A 22,886-nucleotide genomic window follows, 5' to 3' on the forward strand; every position below is an offset into this window, starting at 1 on the left:
TCCAATGGAAAGTCTGAGGAGTAATGGCCCATTTATGTCGCCTTATTCTATCTTTAAGAGCAGTTTGCTGATGACAGATACTAAGGGGGTGGGAGGAGGTTGCTAAAACACTGTGAATGTTCCCTTACACTCTTGGAATAACCATTAAGTACTTCAATATGTAAGAAACACTTGTAATAACTTCTTTACTGTCTAAAAAGTGAGCTGCGTCCAACATACAGGTGCACCCAATATACCTGTATTGAATGCAGAGAGATGTATTTCCTGTAGAAGAGGACATTATAAACCACAGCTTCATCACTGACATGCACCACTGTGACCGCTAAAGCAGCATATGGCTCTTACGCTGCACAAAGCATGCTGGGATGCATAGCAACATGGACCAGGCTGGTGGTGCAACAGCTTTTCTCTCTCTTAAGATCATAATCATACTTTTAAGGAAACCAGTGGTATGTCATTGAGCAAATAAAACTTGCAGTGTTAGTTTGATTGAAAAGACTCCACAATTTAAGACAGCAAGTGACAAGTGGAGGTGGGTGGCCTGATTCCAGGTGACCTGGCCAAATGTTGTTGGTCTGGACTTCACAACTATTAACATTACTGTAGGCTGAGCTCAACTCCTGTGCTGGTAGCTGCAAGGATTGCAAACTCCACATAGTGCAGAAATTGTCCCCACTGCTACCCAGACATCATTGTTTCACTTTTGTTTCATAAAACTGAACATCACTTCCATGGTGTCTCTCTGCGTCAGCTGCACATTAAAATTCTTCAGGAATAAAGGTGACTGCCTCAGATAATGCTGCCGTCTCGAGTGCAAATACACTCTTCAAGTAGAGATAATTCTGATCCTGGTCCTGATCAGGGACTCTTCTGCTGCTCTTAGACTCCCATTCTAATAGATTTGCCTTTGATCTCCACTGATCCACTGCAGAAGAGTGCTGGTATTAAACAGTCATCCTGCAGGGTACTCTAATGGTGCAGCAAATACAGATTTCTTCACTCCTGCTTCTTCCCTGCTCCTCACATTAGCTTCACATTTTACGGAGGTGTGTAGTTGAAAGGTGAAACATTCACCTGCAACATATTTCATTGTTACAGCACAATTCAAAGACGTAATTATTTGAAGAGCTGTTGAAATATGAAGGTGATGATGATGTCTCTTTTCTACTCCTGACTGGTGAAACAGACTCTGTATCGAGTGAATCAAGAGTGTGCAGAGGGTTTATATTTGGCATCATGGCTGTGACGATAATAAACTCTCCCACATGGGGAGCAGAGCCCACAGGTGGATCCACAGCAATGAGTGGAGTGTGTTATGTATGAGTGCAGCAGTGCAGCTCAGACTGTCTGCCTGAAGTGCCTCACAGGCTTCTCTCCGTGTAATGTAACCTGGGGTCATGTCCACATTTAAGGGCCGAGTAGAATAACAGCCAGCAGGTTTTAAGAAGCAGTCGCTGTGAAAATGTGGGGTTTTGATTAGACCATGGACTTGTTTATACATAGGAGGGAAGACTACAACTACTTTTAGAAGAGTAGGTTGGTGTAGAGAGGGTGAAGCTGTAACTCTCACATGCTTTACTGAAACAAGAAAACTTATGTAAAATGCCAACGCTTGTAAAAACCCAAATAAGTAAAAATGTAACTCTGGAACGAAAAAAACCTAGTCAAAAAGCTGTGTGAGTTTACATCTGCAGGACTCAAAACTGGAGAGTTTTCTCCTTAAGAGACCAACAAAAGTCCGAAAACTCAAACTAAGACATCTTTGTTGAAGTTTTTACAGCCCACAGGTCTGATACTTGTACCATCTTTGACAAAGGTTTGTCTGGTTAAGGTGAGGAACAGTGCTGTCAGGGCTTTAAAATGAAAATACAATCTGGCATTTCTAGAGTTTTAGGGCTTTACTTTAAATTTTAAGACATCTGTGGCTCTGCCATAAGTACTGTGTCTCTGATGGCTCATACATTTTACTGTACTTCTTATATACTCTATAGTTTTAAAGGATCATATCACTCCCAAGACAGGTACGGTGATCCTTTTAAACTGTGTCTTTTTGTTCAATGGTCACTAAAACTGTGAAAATAAGGGAAGAGCAAACATGACAGCAAACATCTGCATTTTAGTCAGACAGTCATGTTTGAAATGTTTCTTGCAGCAGGAGAGCATTCTTTGTGTGTTTGGTGTCTTGGCTCAGACCTCATCATCCCTCGCTGATTTATTTCACATGCAGATATCCCGCCTGGCTGGAGCATGCAGGTGGATGCTGGGGTGATGGTGGAGCTGAGAGTATGAGCACAGTACCGGTGCAGGGCAGCTGTGGCATCAACGGAGCAGAGGGAGAGATGGGGACTTCACAGCTTGAGGAGACTGTCCATATTGGAAGGTGAGTTTGTAAGGAAACAAAAAAGCCTGCTCAGCTTCACATACCTTTTCTGAAGAAGCACTGCTCCAGTGGAGAAGTGCATCTGCTGTTAACATGGATATGAGTGAAACCAAGTCAGCATGGGGAACTGTAAAATCCGGGACATAAGTTGCACCTGTATAGAAGACACACTGTCTATAAGAGTGGCTCATAGCGAGAAAGTCCTCACGCATGATGATGTCCACTGTATTCAGCAAATTCAACAACAAGCAGTTTCAGTGCCGCTGTGTAGCTCTTTCTAGTGCCATATGTTTTTGCTGTGTGGAGTTTGCAGTCCTGCTAGCTAAAGGGGTACAGAGGTAGAACACAGTCCACAGTAACTCACTGCTTGGGATCAATTTGCACAGCTGTAAACCTTTTACAGTGGATTTAACTGGCATGACTTTTTTTAGTCTTGGTTTCTGTGGCGTAAGTTCATCATGTTGAACATGGACTGCTATCTGTGTCTTTGGATCTCGTGTTCACATACTGTATAACTAAACATTTTTACCCTTTTCATTTACATAACTGTGTGTTTCATCACTCTTGTTCACTGCCAATACATTGACTGAGAGGCCTTTGTGTTTTATTGGCTCATGTTCAAACCTCGATCAAATATTAATTACCACTAATCTATGTTGTTGCCTTTATGATAATCTATAGAACTCATTAAACCCCTGCACATATATCACCACACACAGCAGCGTGCTCAATCCATTTTACGGCACTTAGTTAATAAAAGTGACTCCTCCTCTTCCATTACTAATGATCCACACAGCGTATGAACATAATCTGCTCTGCCAGCCCGGCAGCCAGCGCTTTCATGTCAGCGGAGCCATGGAAGTGCTTCAGCTGGAGGCAGGCTGAGCAGTGGGACATAAACACACCGGCTGCCCCCTGTGCTTCAGTCTGGCTGACTGATCGCCTGCATACATTACCCCACACAGGGTCAACCTCCAACCGTCCCACAGGAGCTTCATTATTGCTCTTTAAAGCGTATTTTCCGACAGTGAAGAGTAACAGCATGGTCACCTACATTTTGCAACAAAAGTGATGAAAAAAAAGGCTGAAGCAATCTGTAACTGTTGACTGTTTCAGTCATCATGGTTAGGCAATCTGTTCAGGCGAATACTGAGCCTTGAAAAAGTATTCAGCTGCCGTTTTAGTTTTCCAACTTGGGATTCAAAAATACTTATTTTGGCATTTTTACTGTTTGAATAACAAACGAGATCAGTCCAAAAGGGATAAATCTGTTGGATGCACAAGTTAACCTGGAGGGTATTTGTTGCACCTGGTCTCACAGTGCTGGTACTCCCCCTTGTGTACTGGTTGTCATGTGTGTCTTGTCGCCAGTAAATCATTAGCAATGTGCTCCAAATTTGAACAGATCTACACTGTAGAGCCTTACGAGTTTGAATTAATTTGATCTTACACTTCGGCGAAAACAGACAAGTGAGCATCATGTAACCACAGCAAAAGGACACAAGAGTCAGGTAATGCACCTTGGGTAATGTATTTCATGTGCTTTTATGAATCACCAAGGGAAACTTTAAAATGGAGAGGACAGGAAAGGGTACAGGGAGCTGGTAAGAATTCCTGGTACACAGAAAAAGTCCAGGTATGCCAAAGTGTTAAATTTTGTGCCTATATCGGAGCATACAGGTCCCCTTAAAGCACATACAAAAAAAACCCTCAAAGCTTTATACATTTCTATCAGCACACAAATATTGAATACCATGTTCAATCCCAAGCCCCCCTTAAGAATCAAGCACTATTGTATTTTGTTCCATAAGAAAACAAACACGAAATCCAGTTTAATTTGCAATTGTTATGAAAAATATGACATTTAAAAGAGAGGTGACTTTTGGAAGGTACTGTGATACAGTGTCAATGAACATCAAAGTAAAATTATGAGGCTTCACTCTTTTGAATTTTCCTTTTTTTTTTCACCTCATACGACTTTATTTCAGTGAAATTCTGACTTTCATCACAAAATCTCAAATGTTTGTCTTCCTTAAATGAACCTCAGTCCTCTGTTGTAACAAGTAACAAGTAGTGTAGATATCTCTTCTTCCACAGGAGAGAGGTGGAGGATAGATGAAGGCAGGCGAGGGAGGTGAGCTGATGAAACAGGAGCTCTTTTTCTACACACAATACCCAGACAACTTCAGGATCTTCAGGGCCTGAAACTTACTGGACTTACGTTTTGTTGTGTTTTGATGCAAAAGGAAAAAAAGTAGACAGATATAAGTTAAAATAGAAGAGATGTACAGTTGTGCAGAAATGTTCAAGATTATCGTGAATGCAAAAATCTTGCACAGATATGAAGAGACAGTGTGCAGTGTAAACACACGGCATGCAGAAATTGGAATGAAACACAATCAGGAAACACAAACAGCAGTAAATGCACTATAAACAATGTCACAGCTACACTTTGATAGACAGCTCCTTCTTACAGAGATAAGGCTGCTGACCTTGAGGTCTTCTTTTGTGTGTGTGTGTGTGTACATACGTGTGTGCATGTGTGTGTTTGGCTTCATTGCTGGGCGCTGCAGGTTACTGTCAGGGTCTTAAGTGCCCATTGTCCTGCAGTCTGCCTCGGGCTGCAGGAGTACAGAAGCATGCAGGGGGCTGAGAGGTGGCTGTCTCTGCAACTCTGGGCTTTGCTTGCCACCTGTCTAGACATCAGGAAGATAACATCCCCACTTTTAATCCATAATAGAGAGCCTGGAGGAGCAATTTTTAGCACCCGAGCCTGACTGTTTATCTGTACACATGTCCGCCACCCCCTTATGACAAAATGTGCACTTTCGACTCTACAAGATACGACACATGGCAAGACAAACAGTACACAATGTGCGTCTTCTTAACTTGGCAGTGGCTTTGAGGCTTTGGTGAAGAAAAACCTCCATCTGTCCAGGGTGATATGTCTTGCAGTCGCTGCATTATTTTCAATCACAAGCAGCGATTTAATGCAGAATCACTTCCCTGGGGTATGAGAGGCGTGCTCATACATAGATAAGTCTTTCTTTCAGTCATTCCAATTCGCTCGAGGATGTTGAATTGTTAGTGTGACTCAAAGTGTTGCCACTGGTTAATTCCACACACTGTCAGCCTTAGACTCACACAGGTCGACTCATACAGCAGCTATATTTATTCATTTCATTTCAAGAGCTGTCTCGGCAATTACTGCCGGCACTTTAGCATGCCGCTGGATTTAGGCGGGAATAATGATTGGCATGAGAAATTTGTTAGCCCCGCGCTGTACCTGACGGGTTAGTAATTAAAGAGGGCAGGAGATTATTGTGTGCAACTCAAGAAGAAGACATCAGGAGACAAGTCTTTCATGTAACACAGCAGGAGAGGGAGGGTCCAAGAGTGACGTAGTTAAACTTAATCCTGATAATACCAAGAGTCCCTGACTATTTCCACTTTATCTCATCAAAGCCACCATATGAAGCTTTATTTATTTATTTATTTATTTATTTATTTATTTATTTTAATCATGAGTCCTTCCTTCAAAGAAGTACCAATGTCAAGATTACAAATATAAACCCAAATTGAGCCAGTCTTCATGCTGCTCAACCTCGTGACCTTGTCCACAGCAACTTTTATTCATATTTGACCAACCACCCTTGTTCCCCTGCACACACTGTCACATACAACACCAGACCGGCTGCATTGTAAATAAATATTATCCCTTTAGGTCAGCAATGTCTAATACAAAAAACAGACTGTATTGTTGACTGTGTCTTTGTTGTCTTTAGAACAGGGTAATCTCAAGCGGCAAACTCCGGTCTCAAATGATGAAGCCCATGCGGAAGTGATATAAACTGCAATACATCGAAAATCCGCTTGAGGCTGGCTGCAGAAACACCGGAAACCACATAGATATGAATGGGAAAAAGACGATCTTTGCAGCATTAATAAACATGTTTACAGCCTGGTTCAAAAAACGGCTTGGCCCTACAACGCTAATCTCTCTAATGATACACACTGTACGGGGGTGAATTTTTTTCTAACGTGACGGTTCAGAAGATATTAAGATTATGAGTTTTGCCCAAATAAGGACATGACTGACGTGACTCCCGGTCGGGAACACACAGCCATTGGCTAAGAGACTCACACTACGTCACACTCTGCCTAGTTGAGTTCCGCATTACCAATATGGCTGCTGCCGTCGATTTGCTTCAAAACAGCTCTCAGGAACAGATGGGTGACGTCACGGATACTACGTCCATATTTTTTACAGTCTATGGGTAATCTAGAGAATTCCCTTTTTAGCTGTGAGGCAGAAAACCCCGCCATCCTATCAAGACTTGGGTGGGATCCAATCCCGTTAGGGAGATCCTTTTTTTAAACTACAGTCATTATGAGAAAATGTGCTGTAAACAGAATTATAAATACAATACTGAATGTCTTCAAAGGCATGTGTTGAGGTAATCTGACTAGCAAAGCCATGGGCATGACATCACAACCTTTCCACTTACTAAAGCAAACATTTAATATGCTGATGAAATGTTAAAGATCCAGGAGGTAGAGTCCCCAGAAGAATGGATTCTTGTGTTGGTTTGGCACAGACACTCTAAGTTATGGAAGGTCAATGAGTCGTGTGTTAGTCTTTGATACATTTTCTCTGACATTTCCTTCTCTACTTTGCTAAACTGTTAATGTATGCTGATTTGTTAACAGAGTTGCCAATCATGATGTCATGTGTCATATTTCTGGCATCAAATAAAAAATTAAAACAACACCTTTGAAAATTAACACATGGGGCGCTGGTGGCCTAGCGGTCCAAGCGCCCCACATACAGAGGCTACAGTCCTTGTCACAGAGGTTGCTGGTTCGACTCCCGGCCGCAACCATTTCCTGCATGTCTTCCCCCACGCTCTACTCCTCACTTTTCCAGTCTCTCCTCAGCTGTCCTATCAAATAAAGGCAAAAAGCCCAAAAATAGAACTTAAAAGAGAAAAACAAACATAAAATGAACACTTGCACGTAAATTGACTTGATAAGAACTAACTGTCATGACAGAGACCATGTTTGAAAAAAATACATTTGACATGCATTTATCTGACCTGTATTCCATCTGTTATAATGGTAGAGGTGGGCTTTATGATCTATATAGCAACCAGTCACTAGTGGGACTTTTGGTTTGACTTTAGGGAGCACTTCTTTGTGGTTTTTCCACATTCTATGGTTTGTCCAGGTAGTTGAAAGTGCATGTGTAATATGACACTCAAAAACAGCCTCCAGACAACCTACATTTTTCTGCAGTTTACTATCAGAAAAGGTCTGCACAATTCTGGAGGGACTGAAGTGTTTAACGTGCTCCTACGATAGAATTTACTCTCTTTTGGATCATACTCTGAATGAGACATCTGCTGTCCAAAGTGATAAATTATTCATTTGAGCAATATCAATAATATTTATCCAAGATCTCGTGTTCAGTAAGGACAGAACAAGTCGAACTAATCAGCCGATCCATGCTTGCCCACACAGTTTGGATTGAGTGCCTCTAGTTGAGCTGCTCAGACTGTGTGAAGTCTCTGATGGAGAGTTGTACCACCTGTTTGGCCCTAGTCTCTTCTCTGCTCAGTGAGGCACAAGATGAAGCACTTTACATCTTAGTGATCCTCCTACGCCTGCTCATCACTCTCCATAAAACATCCAAACATCCCTCCCCACCCGCCTCCCCCCACCTTCCCATCTACTAAGCAAAATGAGCAATGAACCAGTCTTTCTGCACCCCCCCCTCCAAACTGAGAGACACGCTTCATTTCAACCGGCAGTGACCGTGATGGTAGAGACAGCCCTCCCCCATCCACACACTGAAACACTGAAACCCCCCCCCCGCCACACACACACACACACACACACACACACACACACACACACACACACACACACACACACACTGCTCTGTTTACACTGCAGATTTACTTTCCTAACTAGCAGATGGCTGTGACGTTCACCAGAATTAACATCTTGTCTGACCAAATACCATTTTCTCTCTGTGTACTTTTAAAACCTTACTCCCCTGAAATACTTCTTGGTTTCGAGTTTTTTTTTCCATCCAAGTACAACTTTTCTGTGAGGATAGTTTCTTTGGTCTTAGATCAGTTTCAAAAGGGATTCTAACAGTTTCAAACCAAGTCCCAAGTATTACTTATTGTAGGATCTCAATAAGTAAAAGATGCAGAAAGTTTTATAATTGCAATTAACAATAGTCTTCTTCACATGCTTCAAAGCGACTAATGACTGTAAAATAACCTATGAACTCAATCAACTTAGATCCATCAGAAAGTGCTTGTTTTAGCAGATGACTTTCTCAGATTGCTTTTCAAACAGCTGTCAAGCAGCTAATTTCTATCTGAAGACTTACATTTCTTGACATGTACTTCATTCTAATGCTATTTAATATCTATCTACTTCAGAAGTTCAGTTTACTAAGCACTACTAACTTCCCAAAGCGTATAAATAATGTGACGCTTAATTTTCATTATGTGGTAACAATCAGCGTCATAATCAATGTTGTGACTGGCAAAAAAGTCAGTCTATATTATTTATGTTTTATATGATTTTACAAACCTGCAGAAACTAGATTTTTATCTGTTGCACTTTAATGGTCATGTTACAAATGCAAGTAATACATTATATGGATAATATCTGTGCCAATGGGCAAGGGCTCTGAGCAAGAGACCCAGTCTCTATCAAAATTTATATAAACTTCTTGTTGGTATGACAAGTTATTTAACAAAAATACACAAAAAATACAAGACAACTGTACTGGGACATTAAACAACCTCAAAGATGCACAGGAGGACCACAGAGAGATACAATATAACTACAAAGACACATGATCAGATAAACAGAAGATCATTAAACAACTGAGAGACAAGAGGACATGAAACTACCACAAAGAGACACAGGACGACCTCAACCAAAAACCAAAAACCGAGTAACCATAATCAAGTTACCACAAAAAGATACCAAATGACCTCACACAGAAAAACAACCACAAAGAAATGTAATCCTACAAAAAAGACTGAATAACATCAACATGTTTTTCAAACTACTTTGTAAGTTGATTTTGATAATTATTTGATTCCTGTTGGAAGTGTCAGTCGAGGATGGAGTATTACATTAGAGCACACATAGCTCATGTAGGCACTTATTAATGAATACACCAATTTGACAATTTCCTCGACTTACCTCTCGTCTGTCCCAGAACTTTTAGCAGTGGATGCAATGACTTCATGTTTGACGACATGTAATTTGACAGAATCCATTTAGAGTTGTAGAGAACCCTGAGGATTTGCATTTTAATTATAAATTTTGATTTGCTGGGGTTGATTACTTTCATTCTCTGGCAGCAGGTTAATTGTGTGAGCTCAGTTCTGCAACACTGTGGACTAACTTGTTTCATTACTTGTGTGAATAATATAATGAGGTTCTGTTATCCTGGAGCGGCATGTCTACTACTTTGGTGCTTGTAACCATTGATATATACTTCACTTTGTCAGTACTTTAGGGATGTTTGTGTTGTGTTAATAATTGATGAACTGGTAAAAAAGTGGTTGGAAAAATGGTCAAACACATTGCCAAAATGATTGCATTCCCTCAATTGTTCTTGGTGGAGGTTTCTCAATGATTTCCATCTATTGACTCCCATGCCTGGTCAGTCAGCTCAGCTGTAATACTGCTCTGCACAGACCCGGTCCGTTGGGAGTCCTGCTTAGCTCTGTGTGCACAGGGAAGGGGAATTAGTGTGGGCTTTCAAAGGAGGGCTGCTGGAGGGATCTGCTATGCATCGAAAATCATTGCTGCTAGCGGTTCCCAGTGGACGGGTGCAGGGCTGATTTGTAAGCACAGTAGGTGGGGAAGGGCATGGATGGAGCATGTCATGAATGTTTGTTTTGTGGTTTTCTTCCATTTAAAATGTCCTTCTTGCGTTAATCATATTACCCTTTGGGTGTTTTCTTAGGTCACCCGGGAGACCATGCTGGTTTTCATATCAATTAAACTTTAATTATTTATATTTAGAGCATACTGCATCCTGAAATGTACCTAATCTGCAATCGTCTGAAAGCACATTTTAATCAGGGAGTGAGAACTCACAATCCCACAAAACAAGACATTGATTTACAGCGAGAGTTCCTGTCTAGCTTTCTTTAAATAGATTTTTCCCACTTAAATCTCGCAGCTGTTCAGGCCAGGACTCAGACATCTATATGTATGAAACTGAAAATGATGCAAGGAAACACAGCATCTGTGAAATGTGATTTCAATTACTCTGACTGGTCAAAGCATTTCCATATCCATAATTGCTTTTTTCCATAATGTATATAATGTATTCTGCAATGATAGTATCCGGGGAAAGAGGAGGTTTTTCCTGCATTGTGAGTGAAGAAAACTCAATTTGATCAACAGTTAGCAAAAGCCATTGTTTGCTGATGTTATCATGTGCGAAATAGGAGACAGGAGAGACTTACAAATGAGGTTTGAGGTTTATTATTCTCCCGTGAGATGAGGAAATGGCTTGCTGCTGGCTATAGTTGTGGAATTCTACTTTTTCCAACATTTAAGCCCCGCCCCCAGCTTGGGGACTTAAGAGCTGCTGATAAGGAACCTGACATATTCAGTGCATTGAAGAAAAGAAAATTCCATTCGCATCTTGCTGTCAGCCTACAATATAATTTTCATTGCTTTTTCTTAGACCATCTTTGTTTTCTCCTTCTATTGGTCTATTGATATTCACCAATTTATATTCTGCTTTCTCTTCACATCCCCGCTGTGCAGTTCAGCACCAGACATCTGAAATCTAACCTTTCCATCTCTGGCCATCAGACGAACTCTAAATGTCAGTGATGGATCTCTCTCTGAGACTCTGAGCAATCAGGGATACTTTTGATGTATCGAATCACGTCTCATCTTCATTTGGAGTTCATTTGAAAAAGAGGGTCTATCCCATTGTGTAAGCCGGTCTGTAGAGGGAAGAGAAATGCAAGGGCCAGATGAGACCCCATCTGGATGGACCCTGCTTCCTGCCAACTCTCACCCCAGTGGCCCGGGATGCTCCCCACTCATCAGCAGCCATCAAAGGGTGTCTGCCCACCAGTCAGAGCACCCTGAGTGGGCTGCCAACTCGACTAGCCCCTTGCCTCATTACTGACAAAAAGAGGCAGAAGCAGGGAGCTCCTCAATCATTCAACCACCCGCAGGTCCCAGGGTGGCCATCTCTCTTACAAAATGTACTAATACTGGGCTGGTGAGCTCCCTGCTCTTTTGCAGATTTGGTGATAAATGTTAACAGAAATACACTTTACTCCACACTCTGAGTTCACCGGAACTTCTCTCTATTGGCAGTCGGCACCTACAGCAACCATGTGGTCCATCGTCAATTTTAAAATTAAGTCTTCAGTACACTCTGCTTCCAAGCAGTAGCCACCTCCTTGGACAATGAGTCAGACAGTGATCACGACTCACATCATCCCCTGCAAATAAATGAAATCCTGAATTGTTCCAAGATGGCGCCATTGATGGACGCCCTGGTACTGCGCACTCTGCCTTTGTAATAAGAGAGAGCACAGTCTACCAAAGACAAATTCCTTGTGTGTTCAAGCATACCTGGCCAATAAAGCTGATTCTGATTCTGAAATCCAACCAACTAATGTCATGTAGAAATCTCCTGTTGAAACTTTGGAATATAGCTCAGTGAATGATGCATGATGCTGATCATCTTAAAACCAAGTGACACAGACTTATTGATGCTATAAAGAAAGCTGAAGTGTTTTTATTTTAAAGATACAGTAGTATTACAGCATGTAACATGTCTTTTTTAAGACCTCCTCTATCACTAACACTTGGACAAACCAACATACTCTCTTTTTTGATTTGCGACACCATGATTTTCTCACCGTGAGTAAAGTTTATTCATTGTTGCTGTGATATTACTTGCCTAAACATACACCACCATTATGCTGAAAATGAGTGACAAGATTGCTTTGAATACTTGTCCTTTCCCAGATTTGTTAATGAACCTCTTTCACTGCAGAATTGGTGCCTGCTAGCATGTTCGCCTCTTGCTTTTTTAAATATGGATTTACATACTCAAACCATCTCCTCTATTTTCATATATCTGTTATAGTGGTGAGTGGAAAAATTCAGTTTTTGTGGGTTATATGAAAGACTAGAAAACTCTTTATGCATTAATCACATTAACAGAAGCAAAATTTCATACCATGCGTTTTATCAAAGATTTTTTGTCCATCTTTGGCACACCATAGTTGTGCTGCCTCAATGTCTTCCTGCTTCCTGCTGCTGCCCATAGGGAAAATACATCACCACTGGCCTTTTGAATGACACATTTCAGTCTTAAAAACTCTCAGAAGACTCAGTTAACAAGTAAAAAGTCAAATGCACTTTTTGTCAAACAAAATTAAAATATCACCAGTTATTTCAGCAGCAGTGCTTGCTGAATGGATGGCCACTGAGTGCAGGCTAGTCAACACTGTAAAAGACTCAGGTCCAAGGGACATCTTAGGTTGGCATATATTGCTTTACATTGTTAACATAGACTTAAAAACTGTTCTGAAATGCAACATAGTGGAAATTTAAACATTGTTAGATTACAAAAATGTATCATTTGACAGCACTAGTTTTTAGATCACAATTTTAATTATTTAATATTCCATTTGGCCTTCCAGATTCCATGTTTATCCTTTGGTTTTTCATTGAACCATTGTGGCCCAAAAGTTGCACACTGCCTTGAAACTGTATGTAGTTGTCTAAGTATATGTTTTGTACTGTAGGTTCAACCTTTGACATACTGAAGCAACATAACTCTCAAACTTTCTGCTACTACTGTGGCCTTTTTGTTGCTGTAGGGATTTGGAAGTAATGCCAATATTCAGTCTTTTCTATGAAGACAGAGTCATATGTCTACTGTTCATGGATCTGCCTCAGGAGGGTGAACAGAAAAAGACTGCTAAGTATGTCTGCTGATTAAGAACAAAACTTTTTATGGATGAATAATCAGAGACAATTTATTTATTACAAAGAGAGCATGCCAACACTCCTGAGGAGGAGAAGAAGGCGAATGTGGCATATTCATCACAGTCTCATGAATACAAAGGCTTGTAAGGCATGACAGCTCTGCTCAGCATGAGCCGCTGTATTAGTTTGTGACAGAGATTTTCTTTGTGCGCACGCTTCATAACGCACTCCTTTTCTACAGAGTTACACGACAGTAATTTGAGACAACAGAAATACCTCGACATCACTATTATCTCCCTGATGTATGACTCTTTTACAGGGAAGACCCGACGCCTGCTTTGTTCCTTCCATTCTTTGCTTTTCTTCCACTGCCAAAGTAGACAGAGAGCGATACTGAATCATCGCCGACCAGGACACCTGAGATTGAGTGCGTGGCTTTGTTTTGCAGATGAAAAATACGAATGTACATCAGGCCAGAACGAGCAGCTGAAAGTAACCTGAGTGTGCCAGCATCACAGCTTTTGTCCTTCTGTTGAATTATTAAGTTAAAACATCCATCCATTAGATATCTGCTTAACCTAGCAATGCAAAATAGCCTTTACTAATTAGTCACTGACACATAATAACGTAGTCCTCCTGAAAATTGAAATAAAATCCTCTATGCGGTGACATCACTACAGAGATATTAGCCTAACAGCGTCTGCTTCAGTGCCATTTTCCTCTCTAAACTAATTCTACTGTCATCAGGTCACTGCTCTGTTTTTGTTCATAATTGGGCTTCATCTCCTTTACTCTAAGCTCTTACCAAAATAGTTTGTGTTTTATTCATTCAACGAGGCAAAATGAAGTCAGTAAATGGAGTCATTAGAGTCCATTAGATCTCAAGTGTGATGCTTTGCCTTTCACCCATTATCTTTCTATCGTCATTTTTTCTGTCCTCACGGCGGAGCTGATCTTGAGTGAAGAGTATGTTAGTCATCTAGGTTTGATATTCTATTTCAGCAGTCTGGGATATTGTTAGGCTGTAAAACTTGTGTGTATTTTTTAAGCAGGGGAAAGGATGAAATGTCTGAGTTCACGTTTAAGTTATTTGTCCTCCAGGGAGAAATATGATAGTGTATACCCAGAGTAATGCTCCTCTGCATTCCAGTCTTTATGGTCTCTGCTGATTGACAGAGTTTGGGTTGAACTTTAAGCCGTATGAAAAAGAAGCCATGCTACTGGAGTTTTGAAAGATCATGCCCCGTGGTGTTATCCATCAATGCAGATATCTTTGCTTTTCTTTGTCCGGATTTGAAGCCGTCTGTCACTGAGATGTATGTCCTCACCCCAGCTGAGGTAACAGTCATTTTGTATCTGATGCTTGTATCACAGTTACACATGAATAACTCAGCATGTTTATCTGTGACTGTCCTCTCAAGAAAAATGGGAGAACATCTTGTTTCAGAAAAGGCTGAAAAATAACTTTATGTTGACTTGACTAAAAAGCAAAGCTGCAACATTTTTATGAACAAAGGAAATATTTAGGAAAGGATGCAACAGGGTTACATGTTCTCATGGGGCAGTGTTCAAATAGCATGCATGTCATGCTAACACATTTTATGCTTTTCTCTTGTTTGTTAATTCTGTTGTATTGTTTTAGTTTTGGATGGGAAGAAAGGAAAAGTTTAATTTTTGTTTCAACTGTCTGAAGACCATTCAAGCTGTCAAATGAACTTAGTTAAAAATATGAAATACCTGGTAAACATTTTGAAATGTTCTGAGTTTGGTTAGGGTTAGGCATGACAGTACCTGGCTATTGTAATAATACGATCATTGAGTTAAGAAAAGTTAGTCACTGGTGTAAGTTGAATTATGTTACACAAATGCATGTAAGGTAGGGATGTCAACAATTAATCGAGTACCTATTAATTGATTTCTAAGAACGTACATGAACACATTTTTGTTGATTCGATTTTATATCACGTAGAACAAACATCATGTGGTTTCAAACTTTGTTCAGCTATTAGGGAGGTGTTTTAAGTTTAAAGCATGTTTCAATGTGAATCAGCTGACTAAAGGTGTTGTGCACAGCAGAGATGCTCAGCTAGGGGCTGAGTGACAGGTCTCCACTAGCGTTTTCTTCTCTGCTGCCAAACCAATTATGGCCCGGTTGTACTCCTGGCTGTCACCTGACCGCGTTCATATTCTTATTTTTCTCAATAAGAACAAGTAGACAAAAAAACTTGGCACTGTGAGTCAAAAATATGTTTCTGTTCAGTTCCCTTGTTTAAGTCTTAACCTTTTATGACTCTATGTTCGCAGAGACTGTGCAAAACCACAAAGTCTGGCTATGAAAGAGGTTGGATTGGTTAGAAAGTGAAAGCTTTTGACTTGCTGCTCGTGTTGTTCTGATATTTACCACTAGTTTCATTCAACTATGATCATATGTTTTCTTACCCCAGCCAATTTTTCTCATGCACTTGAAGTGGCGGATTGGTTGAGGATGCTGCGATCTCAGGAGGTAGGACACAGTGTGAATAGGACACTGCACACGGCAGAGTGTTAAGTGTATAACATATTCAAGGTGACAGACAAAGATGAGTCTGTTGCTAACATTGGTGGTGCAAAGGTTGCATTGTATAATTGTCATCATCCCCGCCCTGTCACTTTGAAGAGAATTTTCCTGACTTTCACCAGCCCCATTCTCACATCTGCTCATCCCTACTATTGCTCAAATTTGACTTGAGGGCTGGCATAACAAAGTCTGAGTGCAGTCAGGGTAAAAATGTGTCTGATGGTGCTCAAACGTTCACCACATTCTGAACAAATTCTGTTCATTATTTTGATAAGAAGTAGTAGTTATCTTAACCTAAACCACAGCTGATCTCTTAGCTCAACTTAATCAGATCTTTGTAACAGCAGTGTCTGTTGAGTGACCAGAGTTTGATCTGGTCACAGCTAAAATTTGGTTAAAGCAAAGTGATTTATCAGGAGCTGATATAAAGTGTGAGAGAACACATGTTGAAGAGAAAAGGAGAGAGCAGCTATCCTCACCTCATGATTGATCCCTCAGTCTGTCCTGTGGAGCCAGCTCACAAGGTTCTGTTCAATAGATGGACAGACAGGGATACTCAAACCTCCACCCTCACAGCTCTTTCCTCTCGGGTTCTGGCTCAGTGCATGTTATTACTCTACAGAGGAGGAGGTGTTCATCAGCCACAGACTCCATCTTAGATTGTTGTCAGCTCTATGGAGGGATATGGCCCATATCATTGTTCAGCGTGTTCCACTTTATCTCTGCCACTATCAGTTATTGGTGAAAAAAGAGCTGCTTGGTCGCTAAAACCAGGGGGAAGCTGTCGGTTTGGGAAAGATAACTTTGTCATCTGAAGTTGATTCAATTTATTTTAATTATCAAGAGTTTGATGAAAAGACAAATGCTACTTTGACTACTGTAAAGTGAATTTAATGCTACAAGGCAAGGCAAGGTAAGTTTATTTTTAATGCACCATTCATACATAGAGCAATTCAAAGTGCTTAACAGAGTTAAAAACAAAAACCAGAACAGTAACAATCAACAAAAAAACATACAGCAAACACTTCAAACATTAAAATTTTATATGCGGCCAGTTATGTTTGATCTACTCTTTCTCTGTGTACTTTTGTAACTTAACGTACATATTAAATCGTGTTGGGTAGTGTACAGGCAATAGCAGCTTGAATTTGAATGAATTATTTGAATTGAATTGAATTGAGCTTAACTAAGCTTAGCAAAAATACTTGAAGGAGATAGCTTGGTTCTTTTTTAACCCCATCTGGTGGTACTGTATGCATGCAGAAAATCCAATGTATAGATGTAACAGGACTAAAGACAAGCTTTAATAAGTCAGTCTTAGCTGTAAAAAAGATGGTTTTGCAATGCTGTCCAATCCAAAAACAGAAAAACATCACAGTCAGTGAAAAGACTGAACATGATGGAGCCCCATGGTGCCAGGTTGAGACCAAAAAAGAGCGATGCACACAGTTCATAACTCGTGATTACAGATGTAGATCATGTGCGTTGACAACATATCCATGGGAATGGAGGTGAAAACTGTGACTGTGAATTTTCTAACAGTACTCACTGATTACAAATCTAATCTGTGCGATGACGTCATGAAACCATATTTTCACACCACATGAAAAACTACAGTTACTCTGTCTAAAATCTTTCACTCTCTATGTAACAGCTTGATTTGGTAAAAATGCCACCAAATATGATGTTTTGTGGTCACTATCGCCCACTCCTCTTTGTACTGCAATGCATGATGGTATATAACGCTTGGTAAGTGACCAACATTTATGCAACTATATAGAGTAAAATAGTTTTCACTCATAATTTAGACAGCATTCAAAATTGGCATATTCCTTAAATGGTGCACTTTAATGTGGGTAGTGGATGATTTTGGATGCATTCTTAGTGTGAAAGTTAATAATTGAATTCCTAAGATAGGACATATTTCTTTGAACATGGCTAAAGTACAAATAAATGATTAGAAAAGTCATTCCCCGTGGATCATCTGTCCTCTGAGCAGACCTGATCAGTCAAGTTGAACCTCTTTATTCGCTGTGAAGTCAGACTGTTGACGAACGACCTAGGTGACTTTTCCGTGGGCTGTTATCAATCACCTTCATCTAAAGTGAATTAATTCCAGATTAGTGAGTGCGCCTGTAATTAGATTTCATGAGCGGGGAGCAAAGAGGCGAGTGTGCAGCTTTGTGGCGCCGCTGTGTGTTATGAAGGCGACAATTGTGAATTAGAGAGTAGATAAGCACGAGCGGGACCTTCAGTTCTTCGAATGGTGAAGATGGGTGAAGGAGGTTGTTTGGTGAAATTTGTATTGATCCCTCGGGGAGGAGGAAGAGAGCCAGGTGATAAACTTGGCCTACTTAGGTTGACAATCGATACAGATTTCAACCCTTCCTGCAGGAAATAAGCATCAATTACCTGTAACTCAGCAGAAGAAGTGCAGCGGATAATTACATCTCACACAACAGGTCAGTGGGTGGACGGACTGTGTCTCCAGCCTGACAAGGTGGCTAATGCAATTCAGCATGCTCAGAAGGCAGCCTCATGTGCCTGTTACTGCAGCCACACAGCACTGACACAGGCCGCTTTCCCTTCAATCAGCTTGACCTTTTCCTTCGTGACTTTAAGTGGCTTTGTGACTTCACAGCGGCTCTTGAAAAGGGAGGGAAGCGTGAGTTTGTTTGTTTGCCGCAGTGATTAGGAAGTTTATGGTGTGTTAGCAGCGTTCAGGTATACACTGCGTCTGATGTTCCCCCCAGATGGTATTTCTGAGGGAATTAATGAGCTATCCATTGCGTTGATAAATATGATCTTTATCAGCAGAGTATAGGAGTGAGAGTCCTCTGCTAGCACATCCGCGGATTCAGAGACTGATCCATCAAAGATACAAAAGAAGGTGTAAATACTCTACTGCTATTACAGAGGGTGGTGTGTGAGACGTGTTCAACTGTGGATCTTGCAGTGGGAACATTTAATATGACACTGACCATGTGTGTCTGCTTGGTTGCTTCAGGATTTCAATTTATGTCATCAGATTTTAAACAAAGAAAATCCAGGATTAACATGATTACCCCTTCGTTAACATGTTGACTTAGAGTTTGCTCTCAGTTTTTCTCTTTCAGAACAAAATTTTTGTTTTGAAGAAAGAGTGTTTTTCTATGAATTCACTAATCCTTCTTTTTTAAAGACGCTGTGAGAAGTTTTCATTTTGTGTGGATTCTGGTGACCCCTTTGGACAAAGTCAGTACTGTTTCTCAGGGATGAAGACTGCATTTCCCATGAGCACCAGCACCCAACGTCGTTAAGATATGGCTCTTACCAAAGTGTGCATTAGTTGTGGAAGCAAATGGAAGGAGACTTTTGAACACTACTTCTCTAAGATCCAAAGTTTTGACTTGTAGATATATAAAATTATGGATTATAACATGATAAAGACAAAGCTTTATAAAGTCTTGTTTATTAGCATTCGCTAGCTCACGAAAGGTCATCAGATGTCCCAGTTTAACGCTCCTGATGGTCTTGTTTGCTTGATTACTTCATCTTACTTTTACTTTTACTTTTTAGCTCCAGTCCACTGAAGAAACGTGTCATTCATTTTCATATAGTTTAAATTTATCGTTTTATATTGAAAATGACAATCCCCAATATTTGTAAAAAGTAGGTTTTTGAGTTGTTTACATAACAGCGTGTAAGCGATGGCACGTTTAACTTTTCTCTATAATATCTGAGCTTGACCTGTCTATGGCAGACCCTGACTGAGTGTGTGTGTCCAGTGTTAACAGAATGTAAGTGGACTCTTCAGAACCATTAGCTGAGGTTACACTGTAATTGCAGGCTGATTGTTGGCCTTTAATGCAGATGACTGCAGCCTCAGCGGGGTAAACACACAGCCCCACTGGCTTCACTCTTTTTTTTTCTAGAAGCACCTGCCTGGCTTTTGTAAAACAGTTTCAAGTGAGCTAATTAGCCTCTCTGACAGCAGCATTAGAGAGAAACAGACAAAGGAATTCTTTTTATATATAAAGGTCCAATTGTAAAGCAAATTAAAGTGCGAGTGCACCACTTGAGCACCGCTGTTCATAGTAAAACAGCTCCATTGAAGCCATCTGGTTTCACTGTTGTTGCCACAGAAACTAGTGCCAACCAACGCCTTCATATCTGAACTCTACCATCAAAAGAAGAGACAAATACATCCTGCATTGTTGCCAGAATAACAGAGTTTTCAGTTTGAGAATTAGAAAGGGGAAAGGTATTGGTTTTTTTGGCCTAATAAAAACCTTTGAGAGCCAAGAGAGTGAGTAGAGGATACAGAGGAGAATGTGAGAGAGAGAGAGAGAGAGAGAGAGAGAGAGAGAGAGAGAGAGAGAGAGAGAGAGAGAGAGAGAGAGAGAGAGAGAGAGAGAGAGAGAGAGAGGCTGAAGTGACCGAGAGACATGTGCATCAGGAGAGAGAGACTGCAGGACATAAAAGAGGAGTTTGTAGTCCCTTGCAGCTCTCCCCTTCAGCCCCAGCTGCTTTCTGCACTGAATCTTTTCATGTCCGAGTGCCTATGCCGTCTACCGAGAGCCAGACCCACAAAGAGCCCACACTGCCTACAGCCTGAGGAAAAGGTGACACAATCAATGGCCTCTCTGCCCCCGGCTTCTACATCCTGCTGATGTAGTTTTGAATGGCTGGATGCAACTTTGACCGTGTTCAAACAAAGAATGACTAAAATTATGGAAGAGAAGGACAGTTTGGATTGTTTTGTTTGTGACTCCAGGAATCCATCTCTGAGAGTCAACACTTCACAGATTCCCCTAAATTAGAAAGTAGTGAAAAAAATTGAAAAGGACGCGTATTCCCGTTATCCCTTTGTGTTGAGGTACTGAAACCTGCTCCTCGTTCAGCTTTTCTATATTTGTTTGTGCAGATCAATTTCTCACTGATGTGAGCACAAAGCAACATCCAAATAAACATGTCTGACTTAGTTCACAGGTTGTATACACTCTGTATTACCATTTAGATTCAGCTTGGAACACTTGGAGAGTGTTGCAGTCATACCTGATAATGAGTCCAGTGCACCAGCCCCACCTCTTTCCCCCACAGACTATAATGAGCGGTGCTGGATGACAGAGCGCTGTTGTGCTGATGATTAAAGCTGTTCTAATTCCTTACTGTTTTAATACAAAAACTAGCTTGGTCTGTGGCACTAAGCTTCTAAAATATGATGATCTAGGTATCATTCTAGTGACAATTGAGCATGAGCAGGGCTTCAATTTTTAGTTAGCTGTAATGAATGTGGAACATCTAGTTAGACTTTCAAATGAGAGCAATCAAGACAAAGAATAAGGGCTGCTGGCAAACATTTCACAAGCACATTTAGACTATAACACAACATCCTACCTTAGTGTTGATGTTTGACTACTTCAAGGTCGGACCATTGATGGTTTCACAAATTATACAGGCTGGTGTGGTTTTTGAAAAGAAGAAATAGAAATACCGTTAATATTGATCAATTTGAAACAGGCAGACACACTTCCCCTTCATTTCATTTTTCAGATTAGTAAAGGTCATCACATCGCTGAGGTCAAGGCAGACAGCATTAAAGTTATGTCAGGATTGACAGAAGTATCTGAAATCCTAGACAATATCTCATATCTTATCTCATATCTCACACCAGCGTGGTGGGTGCTTTTGGATTTAGTAAGTGTTCAAATCTGAGGGCTATTGTTTGTGCAGCTACAAATAGGCTTTTGTAGTTTGAACCTCGGGTGGAATTGCAACAAGTTTTAAAGTGTGCGAACCAACCAACTAACTCAGCCCAATTTAACTAACCAATCCAACAACCAGCCAGCCAACCCTACCCTACCCTACCCTACCCTACCCTACCCTACCCTAGCCTACTTACTTCAACCAACCCAACCAACAAACCAACTACCCAACCAACCCAACCGCAACCTTATCGAACTCAATCCACCCCAACCAACCAACCAACCCAATCCAACCCAATCCATCCAACCCAATCCAAACCAATCCAACCCAATTCCAACCAACCAACCCGATCCGACCCGAGCCAACCGACCGACCGACTGACCGACAGACAGACCGATAGGTTTTGACATTGTTTTTCTGTATTCAAGGTTTCACTGACACTCCTTTTCTGAAATTGCACCCATTTAATAATAAGCTCCACTGGTGGTTTATCTCTATGAATAATCACATAAATTAACATTTCTTTTACAGATTTTGTACACATTCTCCTAAAACAAATTATATTTCTAATGTTATTCTGTCTCGTTATACACAAACTTTTAAACAGTACAAAGTTTTTGTTCTACAAAGTTTTTGTTGTCTTAAAATGAATCCAACTAGCTGTAGTCTTTACGTAATTTGCTTCAAGACAATTTTATATCACACCAGAGGAACTGATCATCATCATAATGTAAGTTCATTGTATCCAACTAAAATAACTCTTCTCTGGTTCACCTGAAACTGATTCCACTGTGAAACAGTGAATGTCTCCCTGTAGCAACTGATCCATACTCTTCAATAAAACCTGTTATATGTCTAATTGGAATAATAAACCATCTCACTGTGTGCTGATAGAAGTCACTTAATGGAGTTACATCAGCATTTAGGACAGCTTAAACTGAGCTATGCCTCCGACAGGATGTTTTGTACTGCTGTTCTTGTGCCAGACAGAATAGATCAGTCCAGTAGAGCTCAATATAAAATCAAGAACATCCCCCAACTGCAAAATTCCTATTTAACTCCTGGCTGCTCTTTGTGCGTTTCTGACCACAGGCTATTTGTCTCTGCACGGCTCTGTTCAGCACAAAAGTCAAACTATGAATGAGATTACCTTATCTCCAGCCTCAAGCACAAAAGCAAAATCTTTCTAGTTTTCCTCTTCCTCCCTGCATTCACAGCAAATAGATACCCAAGTTTTCTTATATT

General features: G+C 40.6%; 1 protein-coding gene across 1 annotated transcript in view; it reads left to right on the forward strand.

Moving 5' to 3' along the window:
* robo1 (roundabout, axon guidance receptor, homolog 1 (Drosophila)) overlaps positions 1–22,886 on the forward strand; it is a 371,682-nt gene that overhangs the window by 74,168 nt on the left and 274,628 nt on the right. The window contains 1 exon segment of the mRNA XM_034700847.1: positions 2,228–2,380. Coding sequence (XP_034556738.1) covers positions 2,228–2,380 — 153 coding nt within the window.

Source organism: Notolabrus celidotus, chromosome 14 (genome assembly GCF_009762535.1).
Source record: "Notolabrus celidotus isolate fNotCel1 chromosome 14, fNotCel1.pri, whole genome shotgun sequence".
Lineage (NCBI taxonomy): Eukaryota > Metazoa > Chordata > Actinopteri > Labriformes > Labridae > Notolabrus > Notolabrus celidotus.